A 23,743-nucleotide genomic window follows, 5' to 3' on the forward strand; every position below is an offset into this window, starting at 1 on the left:
AAAAAAATTAACGGCCTACCACTGCCGATGACATTAGGCAAGTTCGACAGATATCACCCCCATCCTATGGACAGACATATAATCCGAGTCCTCATCGAAACTGACCATACCGTGCAGAATTTCCGAACTTTTTGCTCATAACTCAAAAAAAGTGTAAATGAAAAAAAAAATAAAAATAAAATAATTACTATTTTGGTTGTGACATGAAGACTATCCAGGATTTCAGTCCTGTGCCAGGATGATTTTAATGATTTACAAGGAAATAATGATCTGTCATAATATTGTACTGGAGTTAATATTTCAGGATTAAGCCAAGAAAAAAAAAAAAAAACCCAATCCCCAGGAAACCAAAAAAAGCCAAAAAGACGATTTGTCAGCCGGGATGCCACCCAGCGTGAAGGTACGCGATGATGTGCAGCAGACCCGCAGCAGGGAACTCTGGGGGAGTAACGCGAGATCGAACCCATTATTTATAGAAGACCCACCCACACTGCCACTTACAAGCCGCTACAGTAGCCATCGTGGCTCAAATAAAAAAACCAAAAAAAAAAAAAAAAAAAAAAATTTTTTTACAGCCGATGCACAGGGTTGGCCGCAATTTATCACCACATATACCTTTTGTATGGATGTGTGGTTTCCGCCTACGTGTTACAGAACTGCTGGACGGTTTTGCCAAAGTCAGAAGCTGGAAAGAATTTTGTAGATATTTATCATAGTCGTCCATGTAAAGGTTTCCATACAAGAAGGAACCATTTCTGCCGTATGTGTTAAAAAAAAAAAAAAAACCCTAGAACTTGGGGCGGCGGGCCACCTACCGGGCCATGTAAACTCACGACCACACTCTGGTAGATCGCGAATCCGGCTCTTCCCATCCATACACACGGACATCAGGATTTTTTTGAGTACGACATTAATGTAATAATTTAAGTATTTGGACCAGGAAGACAACTCTTTCCCCCCCAATTGAATACCAGCTGAGTGGTGGATCGATTATCATGGGTCTATCGAATCGTTTTTTGTGCCTGGATTTTGGAATCTGGGGTGTGTTTTGTTTTTTATTTTATTTTTTTAAATCAAAATTGTTTCAGTAGTCAAATTTGGAGCAGTGATGTGGATGTAGGGGGCTGGCTTTACTGACTTAGATCAGTACATAAGCCAGCCCCCTACTCCAAAAAAAAAAAATCTTGAAAAGGGCAGAATTATCTACTTAACCTAGCCCCCTTCATACACATCGTTGGTCATTGGTGGATACATGGAAGGTGGTGGGGTGATGCTCTCGGACGGACTTCGAGCAGGCAAAAATCAAGCCATCGGTGGAGCTTTGGTCAATAAATTACAGTCGTGGCTGAAAGCGTTGGCACCACTGAAACTGTCCCAGAAAGTTATTGCAATTACACAACTTAATATTTGGTTGCACACCCTTTGGTATAATTGCCTGCAGTCAATCAATTCCTATAACCCATCCTCAAGCATCTTATATCTCAGCTGCAATTTTAGAACACTTCTTTTGCAAACTCCTCCATGTTTCTGATATGTGAAGACACCATTTCTCCCAACAGTAACACTAAGATCTCTTCACAGGTGGTCAATGGGATTTAGATCCAGACTCATTGCTGCCACTTCAGAACTCTCCAGCGCTTCGTTTCCATGCATTTCTGGGTGCTTCTTGAAATATGTTTGGGGTCATTGTCCTGATGGAAGACCCATGACCTAGGACACAAACCTGGCTTTCGGACACCGGGCACTACATTGCGACCCAAAATCCTGTGGTAATCTTCAGATTTCATGATGCCTTGCACAGAGTCAAAGCACCCTGTGCCAGAGGCAGCAAGACATCTTTGAACCTCCACCATATTTAACTGTAGGTACTGTGTTCTTTTCTTTGTAGGTCTCATTCCATAACAGTAGAATGATGTACTTAACCAAATCGCTTTAGCTTGGTTTCATATGTCCATAAAACGCTTTTCCAGAAGGATTTTGTTGGCTTACGTACATTTTGGCAAACTACAGTCTAGTTTTTCATGTTAGTGTCAGCAGTGGAGTCTGCCTGGATCTTCTACCAGTTCGCACTGACACTGATGCACCTTGAGCCTGCAGGACAGCTTAAATTTCTTTGGAACTTAATTGGAGCTGCTTATCCACGATCCGGACTATCCTACGTTGCAACCTTTCATGAATTTTTTTCTGCCGTCCAGGGAGATTAGCTACAGTGTCATGGGTTGTAAACTTGATTATGTTGCGCACCATGGACAAAGGAACATCAAGATCTCTGGGGATGGACTTGTAACCTTTAGATTGTTGATATTTTTTAACAACTTTGGTTCTCAAGTCCTCAGACAGTTCTCTTCTCTTTCTTTTCTCCACGCTTAGTGCAGCACACACAGACACACAATGCCAAGCAGGGCTGGACTGGCCATTTGGCAATTCTGGCAAATGCCAGAAGGGCCTTTCTGGTTGTGGGCTGCCTTGTTTGCTATGTTGTTAACAGAATCGGTTTTCTCAAGACACCCATACTGTTAAGAGTGACGAAGCACAAAGTCACGTACCCCAGCAGGCCATTGGTGTCATTAGAAATATTGGTCTTTTAGTAAATCTTGCTTTCGTTAATCCAGGGTAATGTATCCCATCTGGTGCTTGGGGACTGGGACAGCATGGGCCTATGTGATTTCAAATGCCAGGGCTGAATTTTAGCCCCAGTCCGTACCTGATGCAAAGATCGAATCAACTTCTCCCCTTTCAGGTGTGATTTTCATATTGCCCACACCTGTTACTTGCCACGGGTGAATTTGAACGAGCATCAAACTTTTTTTCTGTTTCGTTCCAATACACACAAAGGAAATTAACATGTGTATAACAAAACATGGGGAAATGTTATAATTTTCTGGGAGAAACTTCATTTTTTGGAACAATTTCAAGGTTGCCAACACTTTCGGGGATGACTGCATATTAGCAAGGTTCAATTAATTTGAAATACGTCCAAAACACTTTTTTTTTTTTTTAAAGGGGTTGTCCACCCCAACATACAGTATACTCTCACAGCCGCATCACCATTGCTAGGAAGATTAAAAGGTGTTGTCCAGGACTTTCTCATGAGCCATCCTAAGGATCAGTGGGCACCAACACCGATCATCTGATTGTAGGTCCCATGGTGGCCGGATGTAACCAGCAGGCAGAGCCAGGAAAGCCCGGCTTCTGTCCTACATGTAAAGAACTGTGCTGTTCGAGCTCTGTGCACATTCAGCCGCCGTGGGGCTGCAACCAGCTGATCGGGGGGAAAATGATGATCTATCCTTACAACAGGTCACCAATATAGGTCCTGAACACCCCTTTTATAGGAGTCTAGTGAAGTGACGGTCACTAGGGTTTAAAGGGCTGACTACTGCGAGCTCCGAGTTGTAGGCAAAAGGGGTTAAACCTATAATAAAAGCTCCTTGCTCAATAAACATCCATGTGTATGTTGAGGGGCCCAGCTATAAAAGGCAGCAGTGCCCACAAGCCCACTCACGAAAAGATTTAAGAGTCAGGTTTTGGAAAAAGATTTCCCCTCGTCCTGTGAAGTGGAAACCTTACAATGACTTCCAGCTCGGGATGGGCAGACTGCACACGTAGAAATTGTTGTCCGGTGCCTTTCGTAATCCACTAAAAATAGTAAATTTATGTCCCCCGGAAAAATCCTGAGGCTAGGAGCGAAGTTTCGATTTCATTACCCTCTAAAACACAGGAGAAAATCCCATTTTCCAGCCACTGACCGGCGCGGAGAACCTACGAAGAGTGTGGTGAACTACAGGTATATAAGTGTTACTTTCCTTCATTGTAAATGCCAACAAATCGCATATGACAGCCTGAGGCTACTGAGCGATCCCGCGGGAAGCCAAAAACACACGGCTGTAGCTTAAGGAAGAGGTTTTCCTGGCCTCCCGGAAACAGAGTCTAGGTGGCCCCTTTTAATATTGCGGGCACCACACCGCCCTCCATGCAGCATCTCGGGCACCACACCGCCCTCCATGCAGCATCTCGGGCACCACACCGCCCTCCATGCAGCATCTCGGGCACCACACCGCCCTCCATGCAGCATCACGGGCACCACACCGCCCTCCATGCAGCATCACGGGCACCACACCGCCCTCCATGCAGCATCACGGGCACCACACCGTCCTCCATGCAGCATCACGGGCACCACGCCGCCCTCCATGCAGCATCATGGGCACCAGATAGCACTCCATTCAGCATTATGGGCACCACACAGCCCTCCATGCAGCATCATGGGCACCACATAATACTGCATGGAGGACTATGTGTTGCCTATAATACTACATGGAGGACATTTACAATATGTGTATTTATTATTTTATTTTTAAACTCAGGGGTTAAACTTCCATTAAATTCATCAAAATTTAATATATTTGTCACACTTCCATAATTATTTCCTGAAGGGAAATAAAAATAATATAAATTCTCTTCTGACAGAGTAATAATAGCCTTGTCTTCAGAGGCAGCAGAGTCGACTTGGCTCCTTACTTGGTAACGCTTGAAAAAAAAAAAAAAAATAAAAAAATAATACATAGCAAATATATAAAATAAGTGAGCACAGAATGTGGAGGAAAAAAAAACCCTGGATATAGGTTCCCAAACTGGGAACCGAAACGCGACAGTTCTTGGCAGTCCGTTGAGCGGAGGTCCTGCAAGGAAGTTCACGTGTAATGTGGCGCAACGGGCGGATCGTGTGGACGGAGGCGAGGCTCTACATGAGCTTGTCAGAAGCGGCGCCAATCTTAATCAAGCATGCAGAGTTCAGAAGGAGTGCACGCGATTAGAGAGGAGCCAGAAACCTGCGATGTATAAATCTCCACAGCGGACACACATACGGCGCAACAGCCTTAAAGGGACAGCTCAGTCTAAATTGTTAACTCCCTCCCCTTTAATCTTTTAATTACTGTACCTCCCCCTCCCACAGTGAACTCTTCAACCATTAATGGCGTTCATTGAGGTTTTAGAGTGGGTTCTTCCCATTGTCGGGGGCTTGCAGTACCATTCTTGTCCCATTTTTTGGGAGCTTGCAGTACCATTTTTGGCCACTAAACAATATATGGTGCTGTGACGTTTCTTACAAGCTGCAGCTCCCGGCGTCGATCAGTGGGGGATCTGGTAGTCGGACCCCATTGATCTATGAAGCTGTAGAGCCCCGTTTTCAAGAACTCAGCGGTCAAACCCTCATCGATCAGCAAGTTATTCCCTATCCATTGGAATTACTCGTTTTATTAATAACCCTTTAAAGGGGTTTGACTGTTTTATTTGAAACTATGTATTTGGGGCAAAAAAAAAAATAAAAAATATTCAGCATTTTTATAATTGGGCAAAATTAAAAATTTGCCTTCTATTGCTGTATTCCGAAAGAGTTAACTGAGAATCTATCAGTGAGCTTCTGACAGTCTTACTGGGGAATTTTGTTTTTTCTCTTGAGCTCCTCTCAGATGATTTAAGGCATAACCCGCCAGGTAATAGTTAAAGGGGTTTTTCCACCATGTAAAAAAAACCTTTAATATTAGATCTGCTTATCTAGGAAATTATGCTATTGATGCTTCACGGTGACCACCCCACTGTCAAAAGTGCCAAGCTCGGCATTAATATGGCAACCGGAGACGCAATGCTACACTGCCCCCCTGTGGTGGCCAAAATGGTGGCACCCAGTCCTCACTGCTGTGTGTAGGACCGGCTCAGGACTGCTTTTCGAGGAGAAGCTGGTTCTCATTTTCTCTAGTTAATAAATCACTGTCTATTTTAATGACAACCCTGCTGCTCCGCGGAGAGGAATATGGAGTTGTCAGAGACCGCACTGCTAGAAGTCGTGCCAGCTGCCGTGCACGCACTATTTCCTAGCCATCCCCGTCCTATAGGACAGACTGAACTTTTACTAGCAATTACCAGGCCACAAATATAGTCTGAAGGTGGAGGAGAAAAGGCTGTGGCACAAATTCAGTCCTACCCTGTGCAGGAAACTGCAGCTCCATTCTTCTGACAGCTGGGAGCGCTGCTCTGGAGAGAAGGAGATGTAGCACCTCACTGATCATAAACAGACGGCGTATCCTAGTAATATGGCCCCCAGTACTTATTTAAAGGGGGATGAAATCCAGGACAATAATACAAGACCGGGATATTATACACAGTTGTCGCGCCGCTCACCGACTAGAGGCGATTCTTGGGAGGAACCTGACGAGCTGAAGACTTGGAGGAGCGCTGTGGCGGTGTCAATCAGTCCCATGTTTCTAATTAAAAAAAAATAAAGACATGATGAGAACAATATTTTCCAGCTATACAGTCATATAATAGTGTCCCAGATCCTTGAAATCACAATCATTTTCTCTGGAAGTGTTCCGTTTCCCTGCAGCTCCTCCGCAGGAGAGAAGGAGTATTACACAGTTACAACTGAAAAGCAATGTGGTCACCAGAATAATGCACGGATCCATGCCCGGTCCTCCAGAGGATGAGACGGTCTTTGATCCGCTCTCTGGTCCCAAATTTGGGGATGATTATTGCATTTGCGCCAGTTTGTTGTTTTTTTTGCCTCTGTTTGCTTGCACCACATTTATCTTTCCATTTGAGCCTTTTATTGAAGCCTAATTTTACATGTGTCTGTTTTTTGGTTGTTTTTCTTTTTTTTGCAAGATTTAGGACTTCCAGATATTCGCCAGATTCCTCATTTGTGACTTTAATAAAATATATATATATATATATATATATATATATATATAAAAAACTCTGGAGCAATTTTAGCAACATTTTGATAAAGATACAACTTTTATATTACTTTTTTTATTGTAAAAGTTGCAAAAGTGGTTAAAGACAGGAGAGAAAAAGAGAGGCCATCTTTGGGGTCAATTTTCTTTTTTTTTTTCTCAAATGCATGTATTAAAAATAATTTTTACATTTGGGTTCTTTGGCTTTTAGAAACCAAAAATTTGATGCAGTCCGCGGTTATAAATCAGTCGAAGAAAGACATAATAAAAAAAAAAAAAAAAGTTACCAACTTCCAGCAAGAGCTCACTGACAGTTTCTCAGTTAACTCATCCTGCAGCCAATAGACAGAGCAGCACGGAGGATATAGATGGGAAACGTTGCATGAATATTTTTGACAAAAACAAAATTCCAAAAATTATTTTTGGCAAAAAATACATGCATTAAAGAAAAAAATAAATAAATGACCTCCAAAGGCGAAGCCGCCCCTCTAAGTCTCTATATTGTGCTGCATACAATGGTCTCATATAGGGAATGCTACGTTTTCACCGTGGGGTGCATTATGGGATTATTGCTAAGCTGTGAAGTGTGTGTGTGTCAGCAGCGGCTGAATTCTCGATGCAGCTTTAGCAGTGACTAGAGACCCTTCCCTGGATCTTCAGACCTTGCAGTGACATCTGCTGAGCGGCTCGCTGAGCTTTGTGGTAACATTATCCAAGTTTTCTCTGCCTAATTAAAGGGAGAGACTTCAGCCCCACACAGCGAGACCGCACGAACATACGGGACATGCCGAGCCAAGGCAGCGGACATTGTGCTTACACAGGGCTTTCCCTTAACCTGTGCAGTAGCTAAAATGCCGTCCGGAGGAAAAAGCCCCGCCAGAGGTTAAATGGCCATTCTCCATACCGAAGCTCAGCTCCTATTGAAGTTAATGTGATCTGAGCTGCAGTACACGAGACCGGCCACTACACGGTGTACTGAGCTGCAGTACACGAGACCGGCCACTACACGGTGTACTGAGCTGCAGTACACGAGAACGGCCACTACACGGTGTACGGCGCTGTGCTGTTCCGCCTCCGTATACTGTGTCCACAACAGGACAGTCCCTCACCGCCACTCGTGTCCACATCGGGACAGTCACCCACCGCCACAACGGGAACTCCTCCTGATCGCTAGACTGACCGACGATAACTTAGCACGGCGCAGCGATATCGCCTTTGAATGGAATAAGAGACGCTTGTCCATCACCCTATTCAACTTGCTACTAAGGGAGAAGGAAAAATATAAGACCCCTTTAAGAGCAATAAGTGGTGGGGGAGGGGGGGTCCCAGCAGTAAGACCCACCATGACGTAGCAATTATCACCTATAAAGTGACTACCTGACAATTTTGGCACACTGGAAGGCGGAGGTATGCGATTTCCAACCATCTCCAGGGTCTTGCTGGAGTGTTCATATATTTATACCCGGCATGAATAATGGGCATTCCATAACTAAATGTAGAACTCCTCGCCCCACCCAACAATGCTTTGTTCCCACGTTCCGGTCAGAAACGATCCATCAGTGATGAATCTCCAGCCTCCGGGACCAGCACTCACCTGATGGTATCCTGGTTGGGAGGGCACTGCACGCAGGCATTTCTCAAGCACCGGAAGCATTCGGCTGATAAGTGGCACCAGTGTTCCCCAGCGGGATCGGACGTGACAATCCGCGTCTGGATCTCCTGCAGCGCTCGTGACAGAATCTGTGATATCAAGGTGAAAATATGTTCATCTGCCGCTTCCCTGGAAGAGAAGACACAATAGGTAAGGATAGAAGGAAGGTCTGGAAATGAACACGGCCTGAGCGTCATGTCTAGACATCCAACTAGGTCGTGTGAGCACGGCAGGGGAACGCGATGTGATCAGCAAAGTTGTACCAAGAAACAGAGTGAAACAGTGCAAAAATTAATTTTTGCCTAAAACAAATGCATTCAAGTAGAAAAAAAATGTCCCCAGGTGCAGAAAATCCCTTTAAGAGATATTCACCACTCTGCATAACTCCTACTTGGTATTTCAACAATAAGCTGATCATAAAGCATCCGCTAGCTGAGACCTGCAACAATCAGCTGTAATGTAGACGTTTCCCTGCAGTGCCCCCGCAGGTGAAATGAAGTATTACACAGTGGCCAGTCTGTAAAAAAAAAAAAAAAAATTCCGTGTTCCTGGCACAGCGGCCTACTGATGTTGATGCTGAACCTGGGTCCTTCAACAAGTTTTGATCAACCTTAAGCATGATAGGTCAGGTTCTCCAAAGCAAGACAGTAGAGCACTAGGACCCCATTCACACAAAAGTGCTTGTCATTTTTGTGCACATATTAAAAAGGAGGTGACGTGAGAAAAAAGTGGGGGAAGGGAAGCGACAACCGCTCTGAGCGACTTTCAAGGTTCCCAAATGTGGTTGCCAATTTTCAAGCCCCAATCTAAAATGTCTTTATTACACCAGAATCTAAAGCATCCAATATCCCTATCAATAGACAATATCTGACAATTCCCCATGAGCAGAATATATTTAAAGAAAACCAAAATATTGTTGGCACAATCAGTGATAATAATGATAACACTCCCTTTAAGAAAGCAAAAGCTGAAGTTGGGGCTCTCTACTGTGCTGCCTGCCCCCAGTCTCCTGTCCGCCTGCGGTCTCCGGGACCTCCACCGCCTGCTCCTGCGGTCTCCGGGACCTCCACCGCCTGCTCCTGCGGTCTCCGGGACCTCTGCTAACTTTCCCAAGGATCATGTCCGCCTGCGGCCTCCAAAAGATGTAACGTGGATATGGATTCATGTGTGATATGGAGCACCAGGAGGAAAAATAAAGTGGCTAGAAACAAACTGCAATCCTGTCACTTCTACTTCAGGAAACGTCCATATACGGTAACTCGGATGGCAACCGCAAAGCCATACTCAGCTTGGCCGGTGGCTCTCGCAGAGCTGCATAGAAATACATGCTGTCACACTCTGGTCGGGAGAGCAGACGGCCAGTCCCTGGATTGTGTTGCGATCCCCGTCCAAGTTGTATGGCCGTTTGACTCCTCCCTCTGATTTCACACGTCCAACGTTCATGATCCTATTACAGACTACAATGTCCGACTGGCCGGTGGAATTCATCACCTTTGAAAACAGCAGGCTGTACTCGGATCGGGAATGGGACGTGTGAAATTAGCTTTGGTGTTCTGTGGCCTATGTACAGTATTTAGGGAAATACTCATTAACCCTTTACAGGCAGCCAATTCCTCCTTCTGCAGGCTACCATTTACAAGCAGCTATGTCCTCCTCTGGCAAATTAACCCTTTACAAGCAGCAGTGTCCTCTGGCAAATTAACCCTTTACAAGCAGCAGTGTCCTCCTCTGGCAAATTACCCCTTTACAAGCAGCTTTACCTTCTTCCTTTACGAGGGCTGCATTATACAAAGGAAAGAAGAGTCTTGTTACACAATAGGTAATTCATTTTGGAGGCAATTTTTTTTTTTTTTTTTTTTTTTTTTACTGACTTTTCTTTTAATAAATTTATGAAAAGAATAGGCAAACTGATTCTTCTATTGATCAGCAATGTCAACAAGGAGGCCAAGTCCTGCCAGATCTGAGCACAAGATTCCATTCATCGCGATGTAGAGAATAATACCGCTCCACCCCCTCCCTAATATTTTATGCTCACACTAATAAAGTCAAAGTAAAGTCTGAGTCTGTAATACTGAGTGAAATCCTCTGAATTGATAAAGACTTATATTTAAGAAAAGTGTCATCAAATAATGCGTCATTTTTTATGTTTTTCTCATAACCAACCCCGCACACACTGAAAAAAAAAAATAGGTTTCTTCCACTGTGGAAAGGAGATGGCTTTTAAAGTGGCACACTAGGCAAAAATAACCCGACCACTGAGGCCTAATGGGCCGGGATAGCACTGGCGGGGGAGATTAGGAAAGCATATGGCAATGGTTAATTCATATGTACAGAATGGAGGATATAAAAATACATTTTAAGACGCTTTTGGAAAAAGGAAAAAGTGAGGTCATTCTCCCCCCCCTTCACCTGATCCATCAGCCCCAAACCTCACACTTTGGCGGCACTAGGCTGGTCTCTCGGGCGGAGGCATTAGTGGTGAGCCACGGCCCAAAACGCATCACTCAGTCGTTCTGCCCGATGAAAAGTATATACAAATATTCCGTGGCTACTGTGCAGCAACAGGCGATGGTTGCATGGTTCAGCCCATGCTAGGAGCACCGGGTTTTCTTGTTTTTTTTAAAGGGGTTGTAAAAAAATAAATACAGTAAGATTCTTCGAACCCTGTTCCAGACGCCACATCGGTGGTCCATGGCCTTGTGAAGGATGTTTGCAGGGACACGGACTTGCTGCCTATGGGACTACAAATGTTCTCGTTGAACTTTTACTTTTAGCAAATCCAAAATAAATGAAAAATAAATTGATAAAAGCGTTATAAACGCTCCTGTAAGAGTAAGCTCACTGGCAGAGTCTGTTTGCTAATACACCAGCCAGTATTAGAGAGGCTTCAGATAATATTCTGATCAGATGAAGGGACACTGCAGTCTTTCTTGACATAACCACAGCAATGATGTCAGGTCTAAGGCTCATGACCGCTGCAGCCAATCATTTGGGCTAAACCATGTTGTGCTGTACCATTGACCTCAACATGGTGTCTGAGCCCAGAGGCTGTAGAGGTGACCTCACCTATGGGGTATCTAGGGTAAGGGTAGGGACCAACCAAAGGACGATTTAAGTCATGCAATGTCGTTTTCTCTGGCTACCGGACAGTTTCCCCCCTCACACAACACACACCCAGCACTCTGAGCTGCCTCCCACGCGACGCAAGCTCAGCAGCCCCCCCCCCCCCCCCCACTGGTTGAGTTCTATAAATGTAATGTGAGTAGTGATGTGAAAAAATAAAGGGAACAACACACTGTAACTCCAAGTCCATCACACTTCTGTGAACTCAACCCGTCCAGTTATGAAGCAACACCGACTTTGAATCAATTTCTACTGCTGTTGTGCAAATGGAACAGACAACAGGTAGAAATGATCGGCAATTAGCCAGACAACCCCTATAAAGGGGTGGTTCTGCAGCGGGTGACCACAGACCATTTCTCTGTTATGATCCTTTTTGGCTGTTTTGGTCACTTTTGCATTTCGTCATTGCTCTCACCTCTAGAGGTACAGTAGAATGAGGCAGTGTCTACAACCCACCTCATTGCTCAGATACTGATGTGCCATCCTGGATGAGCCGCACTGAGAAAAGTGGCAAGAAGGGTAACTGTGTCTGCAAGCACAGTGTCCAGAGCATGGGGCAGATACCAGGACAGTACACCAGGAGATGTGGATGGGGCCGAAGGAGGACAACAACCCATCAGCAGGACCACTACCTTCTCCTTTGTGCAAGAAGGAACAGGACGAAAAGTGCTAGAGTCCCGCAAAATGACCTTCAGCAGGCCTCTGATATCCATGTTACTGCTTAAACTGTCACAAAGACTCCATGAGGGTGGCATGAAAGCCGGACGTCCACATGTAGGTGTTGTATTTACAGCTCAAAAATGTGCAGAGCAATTGGCATTTGCCAGAAAACAGCAATATTAGCAGATTCGGCATTGGCGCCCTGTGCTCTTCACAGAAGAGAGCAGGTTCACACTGAGCACATGTGACAGACGTGACAGAGTCTGCAGACGCTGTGGAGAGCGATCTGCTGCCTGCAACTTCCTCCAGCATGACTGTTGTTGGCACTGGGTCAGTAATGGTGTGGAGGGCATTTCTTTGGAATGCCACACAGTCCTACATGTGCTGACTGCCCTAAGGTACCGGGATGAGATCCTCAGCCCCATTGTCAGACCATATGCAGGTGCAGTGGGCCCTGGGTTCCTTCTGATGCATGACAATGCTAGGCCTCACGTGGCTAGAGTGTGTCAGAAGTTCCGGCATGATGAAGGCATTGATGCTAAGGACTGATCAGCCCGATCCCCAGACCTGAATCCAATCGAGCACATCATGTCTCGTTGCACTACAGGCTGTCCAGGAATTGACTGATACCTTAGGGTTAAAGACACTGAAGTTCTTGCTTTACACAAACCCTGAGAGTTCTGGAGTCATGAGTCCCATTTCAGTGAGCAGCACCGTTCCTCTCTGGTTTACGACATGGGAGAGGCCTCTTACTGTCGCACAGCTGTATCGCATGTATGGATGCATGGCCCGGCAAAGCAAACAAAGACACAGGCAAGTGTACGCTAGATGGAAGTAAGGATCGATCACAAAGGCGGATAAGGCTGGGACCAGCAGGAAGCCGGAGAGGATGGTATCATCATCATGATCCAAAACAAGTGGAAGAATCGACAAATCTTGTTTCTTTTGTCTATAGCTCTATCAGTAATGGCCGCTGATTATTTGGCGATGACGGAGTCTACTGAAGTTATTGGGAGCACGAAAATTGGGCAAATGACACATTGGGATGTCACAATATCACCAAAACAAAGGGGGGAGAGGGACAGTCAACTCTTGCGGAGGGAGAAAAAGTCCCCAGGGGGACCACCAACTATCACGGAGGGGAGGGGGTTGGGTCTAGGGAAGCTCCCCAGGGATGTAGCTGTTAGCATCTAACAAAACTGGAAGAAGAAACCATAACAAGGGAACCTACGACAGAATAATGGGGACTTCCCTTGTCTCCTCACCACTGATGAGTTTCCATGCCATGCGGCAACCGGAAGAAAACTCCATGTCTGCCATTTTTGTAGTCCTAAACACTTGTAGATTTTTTCGAAAGCATTGCCTCCCACTCGTGGCCGACCACTGCTCCATTTCTTCTCTATAGGACTGTCGGAAATAGTGGAACGCTGACCTCAACTATCCCCAGCAGCCCCTTAAGAATGAATGGGGGTGGGGGGTAAGCCATGAGTGCAGCGGCTCCAATTTAAAGCAAGCTTAAACCGTGGGGGTGAGGGATCAGTCTGTCCATTAGGGGTAGTGCATTCCAGAAGACTGGTGTAGGAAGAGAGAAGTCTTGGAGACGGAGGCGCGAGGTTCGGATTATGGAGGATGTTAGTCTTACATCAGTTGCAGAACGGAGGGCACCGGTGGAGTGACAGACCCTAAAAAGTAAGAGCCCCCCACCATGAAGGAAGACTGTATGGGGGCTCCTGCAGCAGTCTGTGCCCACTATTAGCCTGACAGGAGGCGCACAGCCATGGAGAGTAACAAGGCGTATAGTACTGCAAGACTAGGCATGACTCAGAACCGGCCGTGCTGGGACTTGTAGTTCCACAAGTGGCAGCAGAAATCTATAGACCGCCTCACACTGACCTGAACTGCGGCTCTCTGAATAACTCGCTAACCCGCCGCACCTCGTCTGCTCCCCGAGCTTCTCCGCCCTCCAAATATTCTCGCACCCATCTTTCAAGTCCTGCACGAACCGCAGTCACATGCTCCATGGGAGCCGCCATCTTGAATTAAAACTCCGCCCACTCCGCTGTCACGGTAACCCGACAAGAAGGCTTCCTATTGGAGAATTACAAGAGGGAGCTGTTGATTGGATAAGGCAATCGCGTTATATGATTGGATGATACAACTGTCTGTCAGGCAGTGAGCACGTGGTTTGTATTTACCACTCAGAAGACCGCGCCCACTGCATCAGTAGCTGCATTTTTTTTAAATCCCTGCCCTTAGCAACCAATCATAAAGCAGTTTACATTTTTTACAACCTGGAAGAGAAATGAAAGCTGAGCCGTGATTGGTTGCTATGACAAACAAAACCAGCTTCATTTTGTTAGAGTTCCCTCATTGTAGAGGTAAATGCAAAATTAACCCCTTGCCCTCAGCAGACATGGTTTCATTTTTTTCTATTTTTTTTTTTTTTTACTTCGTCCATTTTTTATGACATTGGGAGGGGGGCGATTCAAACTTTTATGCTTTCTTATTATTTTTATTTATTTTTATATTAATATTTTTGCGATTTTTTTTTTTTTTTGCATTTGCCATTATTTATTATCCCCCCCCCCCCCAAGGGGACATGAAGTGCTTGTTCTATAGGCTCCAATACTTCAGCCTGGGTTTCATGGGTGTACCAAGATGGCAGCGACGGGAGTCTTCCCATAGGTAACACATCGGATCCACACACTTTCAGGGGCAAACGACACTGGCGTATGTGTTATGGATAGGGAAGAATCTAGGAAAACCTGTCCCAATATGAGGCGTCATTACCTACAACTCACAACTCTATGGGTATAATACAGGATGTAACTCAGGATCAGTAATGTAATGTATGTACACAGTGACTGCACCAGCAGAACAGTGAGTGCAGCTCTGGGGTATAATACAGGAGGTAACTCAGGATCAGTAATGTAATGTATGTACACAGTGACTGCACCAGCAGAATAGTGAGTGCAGCTCTGGAGTATAATACAGGAGGTAACTCAGGATCAGTAATGTAATGTATGTACACAGTGACTGCACCAGCAGAACAGTGAGTGCAGCTCTGGGGTATAATACAGGGTGTAACTCAGGATCAGTAATGTAATGTATGTACACAGTGACTGCACCAGCAGAATAGTGAGTGCAGCTCTGGAGTATAATACAGGATGTAACTCAGGATCAGTAATGTAATGTATGTACACAGTGACTGCACCAGCAGAATAGTGAGTGCAGCTCTGGAGTATAATACAGGAGGTAACTCAGGATCAGTAATGTAATGTATGTACACAGTGACTGCACCAGCAGAACAGTGAGTGCAGCTCTGGGGTATAATACAGGGTGTAACTCAGGATCAGTAATGTAATGTATGTACACAGTGACTGCACCAGCAGAATAGTGAGTGCAGCTCTGGAGTATAATACAGGATGTAACTCAGGATCAGTAATGTAATGTATGTACACAGTGACTGCACCAGCAGAATAGTGAGTGCAGCTCTGGAGTATAATACAGGAGGTAACTCAGGATCAGTAATGTAATGTATGTACACAGTGACTGCACCAGCAGAACAGTGAGTGCAGCTCTGGGGTATAATACAGGATGTAACTCAGGATCAGTAATGTAATGTATGTACACAGTGACTGCACCAGCAGAATAGTGAGTGCAGCTCTGGAGTATAATACAGGATGTAACTCAGGATCAGTAATGTAATGTATGTACACAGTGACTGCACCAGCAGAACAGTGAGTGCAGCTCTGGGGTATAATACAGGATGTAACTCAGGATCAGTAATGTAATGTATGTACACAGTGACTGCACCAGCAGAATAGTGAGTGCAGCTCTGGAGTATAATACAGGATGTAACTCAGGATCAGTAATGTAATGTATGTACACAGTGACTGCACCAGCAGAATAGTGAGTGCAGCTCTGGAGTATAATACAGGAGGTAACTCAGGATCAGTAATGTAATGTATGTACACAGTGACTGCACCAGCAGAACAGTGAGTGCAGCTCTGGGGTATAATACAGGGTGTAACTCAGGATCAGTAATGTAATGTATGTACACAGTGACTGCACCAGCAGAATAGTGAGTGCAGCTCTGGAGTATAATACAGGATGTAACTCAGGATCAGTAATGTAATGTATGTACACAGTGACTGCACCAGCAGAATAGTGAGTGCAGCTCTGGAGTATAATACAGGATGTAACTCAGGATCAGTAATGTAATGTATGTACACAGTGACTGCACCAGCAGAACAGTGAGTGCAGCTCTGGGGTATAATACAGGGTGTAACTCAGGATCAGTAATGTAATGTATGTACACAGTGACTGCACCAGCAGAATAGTGAGTGCAGCTCTGGAGTATAATACAGGATGTAACTCAGGATCAGTAATGTAATGTATGTACACAGTGACTGCACCAGCAGAATAGTGAGTGCAGCTCTGGAGTATAATACAGGAGGTAACTCAGGATCAGTAATGTAATGTATGTACACAGTGACTGCACCAGCAGAACAGTGAGTGCAGCTCTGGGGTATAATACAGGATGTAACTCAGGATCAGTAATGTAATGTATGTACACAGTGACTGCACCAGCAGAATAGTGAGTGCAGCTCTGGAGTATAATACAGGATGTAACTCAGGATCAGTAATGTATGTACACAGTGACTGCACCAGCAGAATAGTGAGTGCAGCTCTGGGGTATAATACAGGAGGTAACTCAGGATCAGTAATGTATGTACACAGTGACTGCACCAGCAGAACAGTGAGTGCAGCTCTGGAGTATAATACAGGAGGTAACTCAGGATCAGTAATGTAATGTATGTACACAGTGACTGCACCAGCAGAATAGTGAGTGCAGCTCTGGAGTATAATACAGGAGGTAACTCAGGATCAGTAATGTAATGTATGTACACAGTGACTGCACCAGCAGAACAGTGAGTGCAGCTCTGGGGTATAATACAGGGTGTAACTCAGGATCAGTAATGTAATGTATGTACACAGTGACTGCACCAGCAGAATAGTGAGTGCAGCTCTGGAGTATAATACAGGATGTAACTCAGGATCAGTAATGTAATGTATGTACACAGTGACTGCACCAGCAGAATAGTGAGTGCAGCTCTGGAGTATAATACAGGAGGTAACTCAGGATCGGTAATGTAATGTATGTACACAGTGACTGCACCAGCAGAACAGTGAGTGCAGCTCTGGGGTATAATACAGGATGTAACTCAGGATCAGTAATGTAATGTATGTACACAGTGACTGCACCAGCAGAATAGTGAGTGCAGCTCTGGAGTATAATACAGGATGTAACTCAGGATCAGTAATGTATGTACACAGTGACTGCACCAGCAGAATAGTGAGTGCAGCTCTGGGGTATAATACAGGAGGTAACTCAGGATCAGTAATGTATGTATGTACACAGTGACTGCACCAGCAGAATAGTGAGTGCAGCTCTGGAGTATAATACAGGATGTAACTCAGGGTCAGTAATGTAATGTATGTACACAGTGACTGCATCAGCAGAATAGTGAGTGCAGCTCTGGGGTATAATACAGGAGGTAACTCAGGATCAGTAATGTATGTATGTACACAGTGACTGCACCAGCAGAATAGTGAGTGCAGCTCTGGAGTATAATACAGGATGTAACTCAGGATCAGTAATGTAATGTATGTACACAGTGACTGCACCAGCAGAATAGTGAGTGCAGCTCTGGAGTATAATACAGGATGTAACTCAGGATCAGTAATGTAATGTATGTACACAGTGACTGCACCAGCAGAATAGTGAGTGCACCTCTGGGGTATAATACAGGAGGTAACTCAGGATCAGAAATGTATGTACACAGTGACTGCACCAGCAGAATAGTGAGTGCAGCTCTGGGGTATAATACAGGAGGTAACTCAGGGTCAGTAATGTAATGTATGTACACAGTGACTGCACCAGCAGAATAGTGAGTGCAGCTCTGGGGTATAATACAGGAGGTAACTCAGGATCAGAAATGTATGTACACAGTGACTGCACCAGCAGAATAGTGAGTGCAGCTCTGAAGTATAATACAGGATGTAACTCAGGATCAGTAATGTAATGTATGTACACAGTGACTGCACCAGCAGAATAGTGAGTGCAGCTCTGGAGTATAATACAGGATGTAACTCAGGATCAGTAATGTAATGTATGTACACAGTGACTGAACCAGCAGAATAGTGAGTGCAGCTCTGGGGTATAATACAGGATGTAACTCAGGGTCAGTAATGTAATGTATGTACACAGTGACTGCACCAGCAGAATAGTGAGTGCAGCTCTGGAGTATAATACAGGATGTAACTCAGGATCAGTAATGTAATGTATGTACACAGTGACTGAACCAGCAGAATAGTGAGTGCAGCTCTGGGGTATAATACAGGATGTAACTCAGGGTCAGTAATGTAATGTATGTACACAGTGACTGCACCAGCAGAATAGTGAGTGCAGCTCTGGGGTATAATACAGGATGTAACTCAGGATCAGTAATGTAATGTATGTGCACAGTGACTGCACCAGCAGAATAGTGAGTGCAGCTCTGGGGTATAATACAGGATGTAACTCAGGATCAGTAATGTAATGTATGTACACAGTGACTGCACCAGCAGAATAGTGAGTGCAGCTCTGGAGTATAATACAGGATGTAACTCAGGATCAGTAATGTAATGTATGTACACAGTGACTGCACCAGCAGAATAGTGAGTGCAGCTCTGGAGTATAATACAGGATGTAACTCAGGATCAGTAATGTAATGTATGTACACAGTGACTGCACCAGCAGAATAGTGAGTGCAGCTCTGGAGTATAATACAGGATGTAACTCAGGATCAGTAATGTAATGTATGTACACAGTGACTGAACCAGCAGAATAGTGAGTGCAGCTCTGGGGTATAATACAGGATGTAACTCAGGGTCAGTAATGTAATGTATGTACACAGTGACTGCACCAGCAGAATAGTGAGTGCAGCTCTGGGGTATAATACAGGATGTAACTCAGGATCAGTAATGTAATGTATGTACACAGTGACTGCACCAGCAGAATAGTGAGTGCAGCTCTGGGGTATAATACAGGAGGTAACTCAGGATCAGAAATGTATGTACACAGTGACTGCACCAGCAGAATAGTGAGTGCAGCTCTGGGGTATAATACAGGAGGTAACTCAGGGTCAGTAATGTAATGTATGTACACAGTGACTGCACCAGCAGAATAGTGAGTGCAGCTCTGGGGTATAATACAGGAGGTAACTCAGGATCAGAAATGTATGTACACAGTGACTGCACCAGCAGAATAGTGAGTGCAGCTCTGAAGTATAATACAGGATGTAACTCAGGATCAGTAATGTAATGTATGTACACAGTGACTGCACCAGCAGAATAGTGAGTGCAGCTCTGGAGTATAATACAGGATGTAACTCAGGATCAGTAATGTAATGTATGTACACAGTGACTGCACCAGCAGAATAGTGAGTGCAGCTCTGGAGCATAATACAGGATGTAACTCAGGATCAGTAATGTAATGTATGTACACAGTGACTGAACCAGCAGAATAGTGAGTGCAGCTCTGGGGTATAATACAGGATGTAACTCAGGGTCAGTAATGTAATGTATGTACACAGTGACTGCACCAGCAGAATAGTGAGTGCAGCTCTGGGGTATAATACAGGATGTAACTCAGGATCAGTAATGTAATGTATGTGCACAGTGACTGCACCAGCAGAATAGTGAGTGCAGCTCTGGGGTATAATACAGGATGTAACTCAGGATCAGTAATGTAATGTATGTGCACAGTGACTGCACCAGCAGAATAGTGAGTGCAGCTCTGGGGTATAATACAGGGTGTAACTCAGGATCAGTAATGTAATGTATGTGCACAGTGACTGCACCAACAGAATAGTGAGTGCAGCTCTGGGGTATAATACAGGGTGTAACTCAGGATCAGTAATGTAATGTATGTACACAGTGACTGCACCAACAGAATAGTGAGTGCAGCTCTGGGGTATAATACAGGAGGTAACTCAGGGTCAGTAATGTAATGTATGTACACAGTGACTGCACCAGCAGAATAGTGAGTGCAGCTCTGGGGTATAATACAGGAGGTAACTCAGGATCAGAAATGTATGTACACAGTGACTGCACCAGCAGAATAGTGAGTGCAGCTCTGAAGTATAATACAGGATGTAACTCAGGATCAGTAATGTAATGTATGTACACAGTGACTGCACCAGCAGAATAGTGAGTGCAGCTCTGGAGTATAATACAGGATGTAACTCAGGATCAGTAATGTAATGTATGTACACAGTGACTGCACCAGCAGAATAGTGAGTGCAGCTCTGGAGTATAATACAGGATGTAACTCAGGATCAGTAATGTAATGTATGTACACAGTGACTGAACCAGCAGAATAGTGAGTGCAGCTCTGGGGTATAATACAGGATGTAACTCAGGGTCAGTAATGTAATGTATGTACACAGTGACTGCACCAGCAGAATAGTGAGTGCAGCTCTGGGGTATAATACAGGATGTAACTCAGGATCAGTAATGTAATGTATGTGCACAGTGACTGCACCAGCAGAATAGTGAGTGCAGCTCTGGGGTATAATACAGGATGTAACTCAGGATCAGTAATGTAATGTATGTACACAGTGACTGCACCAGCAGAATAGTGAGTGCAGCTCTGGAGTATAATACAGGATGTAACTCAGGATCAGTAATGTAATGTATGTACACAGTGACTGCACCAGCAGAATAGTGAGTGCAGCTCTGGAGTATAATACAGGATGTAACTCAGGATCAGTAATGTAATGTATGTACACAGTGACTGCACCAGCAGAATAGTGAGTGCAGCTCTGGAGTATAATACAGGATGTAACTCAGGATCAGTAATGTAATGTATGTACACAGTGACTGAACCAGCAGAATAGTGAGTGCAGCTCTGGGGTATAATACAGGATGTAACTCAGGGTCAGTAATGTAATGTATGTACACAGTGACTGCACCAGCAGAATAGTGAGTGCAGCTCTGGGGTATAATACAGGATGTAACTCAGGATCAGTAATGTAATGTATGTACACAGTGACTGCACCAGCAGAATAGTGAGTGCAGCTCTGGGGTATAATACAGGAGGTAACTCAGGATCAGAAATGTATGTACACAGTGACTGCACCAGCAGAATAGTGAGTGCAGCTCTGGGGTATAATACAGGAGGTAACTCAGGGTCAGTAATGTAATGTATGTACACAGTGACTGCACCAGCAGAATAGTGAGTGCAGCTCTGGGGTATAATACAGGAGGTAACTCAGGATCAGAAATGTATGTACACAGTGACTGCACCAGCAGAATAGTGAGTGCAGCTCTGAAGTATAATACAGGATGTAACTCAGGATCAGTAATGTAATGTATGTACACAGTGACTGCACCAGCAGAATAGTGAGTGCAGCTCTGGAGTATAATACAGGATGTAACTCAGGATCAGTAATGTAATGTATGTACACAGTGACTGCACCAGCAGAATAGTGAGTGCAGCTCTGGAGTATAATACAGGATGTAACTCAGGATCAGTAATGTAATGTATGTACACAGTGACTGAACCAGCAGAATAGTGAGTGCAGCTCTGGGGTATAATACAGGATGTAACTCAGGGTCAGTAATGTAATGTATGTACACAGTGACTGCACCAGCAGAATAGTGAGTGCAGCTCTGGGGTATAATACAGGATGTAACTCAGGATCAGTAATGTAATGTATGTGCACAGTGACTGCACCAGCAGAATAGTGAGTGCAGCTCTGGGGTATAATACAGGATGTAACTCAGGATCAGTAATGTAATGTATGTGCACAGTGACTGCACCAGCAGAATAGTGAGTGCAGCTCTGGGGTATAATACAGGGTGTAACTCAGGATCAGTAATGTAATGTATGTGCACAGTGACTGCACCAACAGAATAGTGAGTGCAGCTCTGGGGTATAATACAGGGTGTAACTCAGGATCAGTAATGTAATGTATGTGCACAGTGACTGCACCAACAGAATAGTGAGTGCAGCTCTGGGGTATAATACAGGGTGTAACTCAGGATCAGTAATGTAATGTATGTACACAGTGACTGCACCAGCAGAATAGTGAGTGCAGCTCTGGAGTATAATACAGGATGTAACTCAGGATCAGTAATGTAATGTATGTACACAGTGACTGCACCAGCAGAATAGTGAGTGCAGCTCTGGGGTATAATACAGGATGTAACTCAGGATCAGTAATGTAATGTATGTACACAGTGACTGCACCAGCAGAATAGTGAGCGCAGCTCTGGAGTATAATACAGGAGGTATCTCAGGATCAGTAATGTAATGTATGTTCACAGTGACTGCACCAGCAGAATAGTGAGTGCAGCTCTGGGGTATAATACAGGATGTAACTCAGGATCAGTAATGTAATGTATGTGCACAGTGACTGCACCAGCAGAATAGTGAGTGCAGCTCTGGAGTATAATACAGGATGTAACTCAGGATCAGTAATGTAATGTATGTACACAGTGACTGCACCAGCAGAATAGTGAGTGCAGCTCTGGGGTATAATACAGGAGGTAACGCAGGATCAGTAATGTAATGTATGTACACAGTGACAGCACCAGCAGAATAGTGAGCGCAGCTCTGGGGTATAATATAGGACATAACTCAGGATCAGTAATGTAATGTATGTACACAGTGACTGCACCAGCAGAATAGTGAGCGCAGCTCTGGGGTATAATATAGGACATAACTCAGGATCAGTAATGTAATGTATGTACACAGTGACTGCACCAGCAGAATAGTGAGTGCAGCTCTGGGGTATAATACAGGAGGTAACGCAGGATCAGTAATGTAATGTATGTACACAGTGACAGCACCAGCAGAATAGTGAGCGCAGCTCTGGGGTATAATATAGGACATAACTCAGGATCAGTAATGTAATGTATGTACACAGTGACTGCACCAGCAGAATAGTGAGCGCAGCTCTGGGGTATAATATAGGACATAACTCAGGATCAGTAATGTAATGTATGTACACAGTGACTGCACCAGCAGAATAGTGAGTGCAGCTCTGGGGTATAATACAGGAAGTAATTCTAGGATGTACAATAGTATCCAACTTGTGCAAATTATATCTATATGTTTTCTATAAGATGAATCTAGCGTTGTCCTGGCTGTTACATATAACTCTACCTATGGGATTTTCCAGTGATTTTGGCTCAGTTATGTCTCACCTTTGAAATAAAACAAAATGTCCTGTGATAATTTGAGATATTTCAACATAGCGTAATGAATCCCCAGAGGAGCGCGGTGTGGCTATTGATGTCTGTGTGGGGCTGACTGACGGCCCTTTAGGCTGTCTCTGTAGCTCCTGTCAGTCACCCCCCCGGTCTGTTGAAGTCATTTTACAAAAGTGAGTGTCAGGTTTCTCTTTCTAATCCTCACTCGGGGCCGGGGGTCTTACCTCTCTATTTCGGATCACCTGTATTGGATGGCGGTCACTGTATTGTGAGACCTCCGTGTGTCTGCCCTGTGTGGAGCCGCTCATGT

General features: G+C 44.7%; 1 protein-coding gene across 1 annotated transcript in view; it reads right to left on the bottom strand.

Moving 5' to 3' along the window:
• The window catches only part of ATXN10 (ataxin 10), a 93,844-nt gene extending 79,595 nt beyond the window's left edge, over positions 1 to 14,249 (bottom strand). Inside the window, exons 1-3 of the mRNA XM_073567659.1 lie at positions 14,062 to 14,249; positions 8,329 to 8,514; positions 6,181 to 6,263 (exon numbers count right to left, since the gene is read on the bottom strand). Coding sequence (XP_073423760.1) covers positions 6,181 to 6,263; positions 8,329 to 8,514; positions 14,062 to 14,201 — 409 coding nt within the window. The 5' untranslated portion in view covers positions 14,202 to 14,249. The remainder of the gene's footprint in view (positions 1 to 6,180; positions 6,264 to 8,328; positions 8,515 to 14,061) is intronic.
• Positions 14,250 to 23,743: the final 9,494 nt, after the last annotated feature.

Source organism: Dendrobates tinctorius, unplaced genomic scaffold, assembly GCF_039654945.1.
Source record: "Dendrobates tinctorius isolate UK_male_01 unplaced genomic scaffold, ASM3965494v1 ptg000020l, whole genome shotgun sequence".
Classification (NCBI taxonomy): Eukaryota; Metazoa; Chordata; class Amphibia; order Anura; family Dendrobatidae; genus Dendrobates; species Dendrobates tinctorius.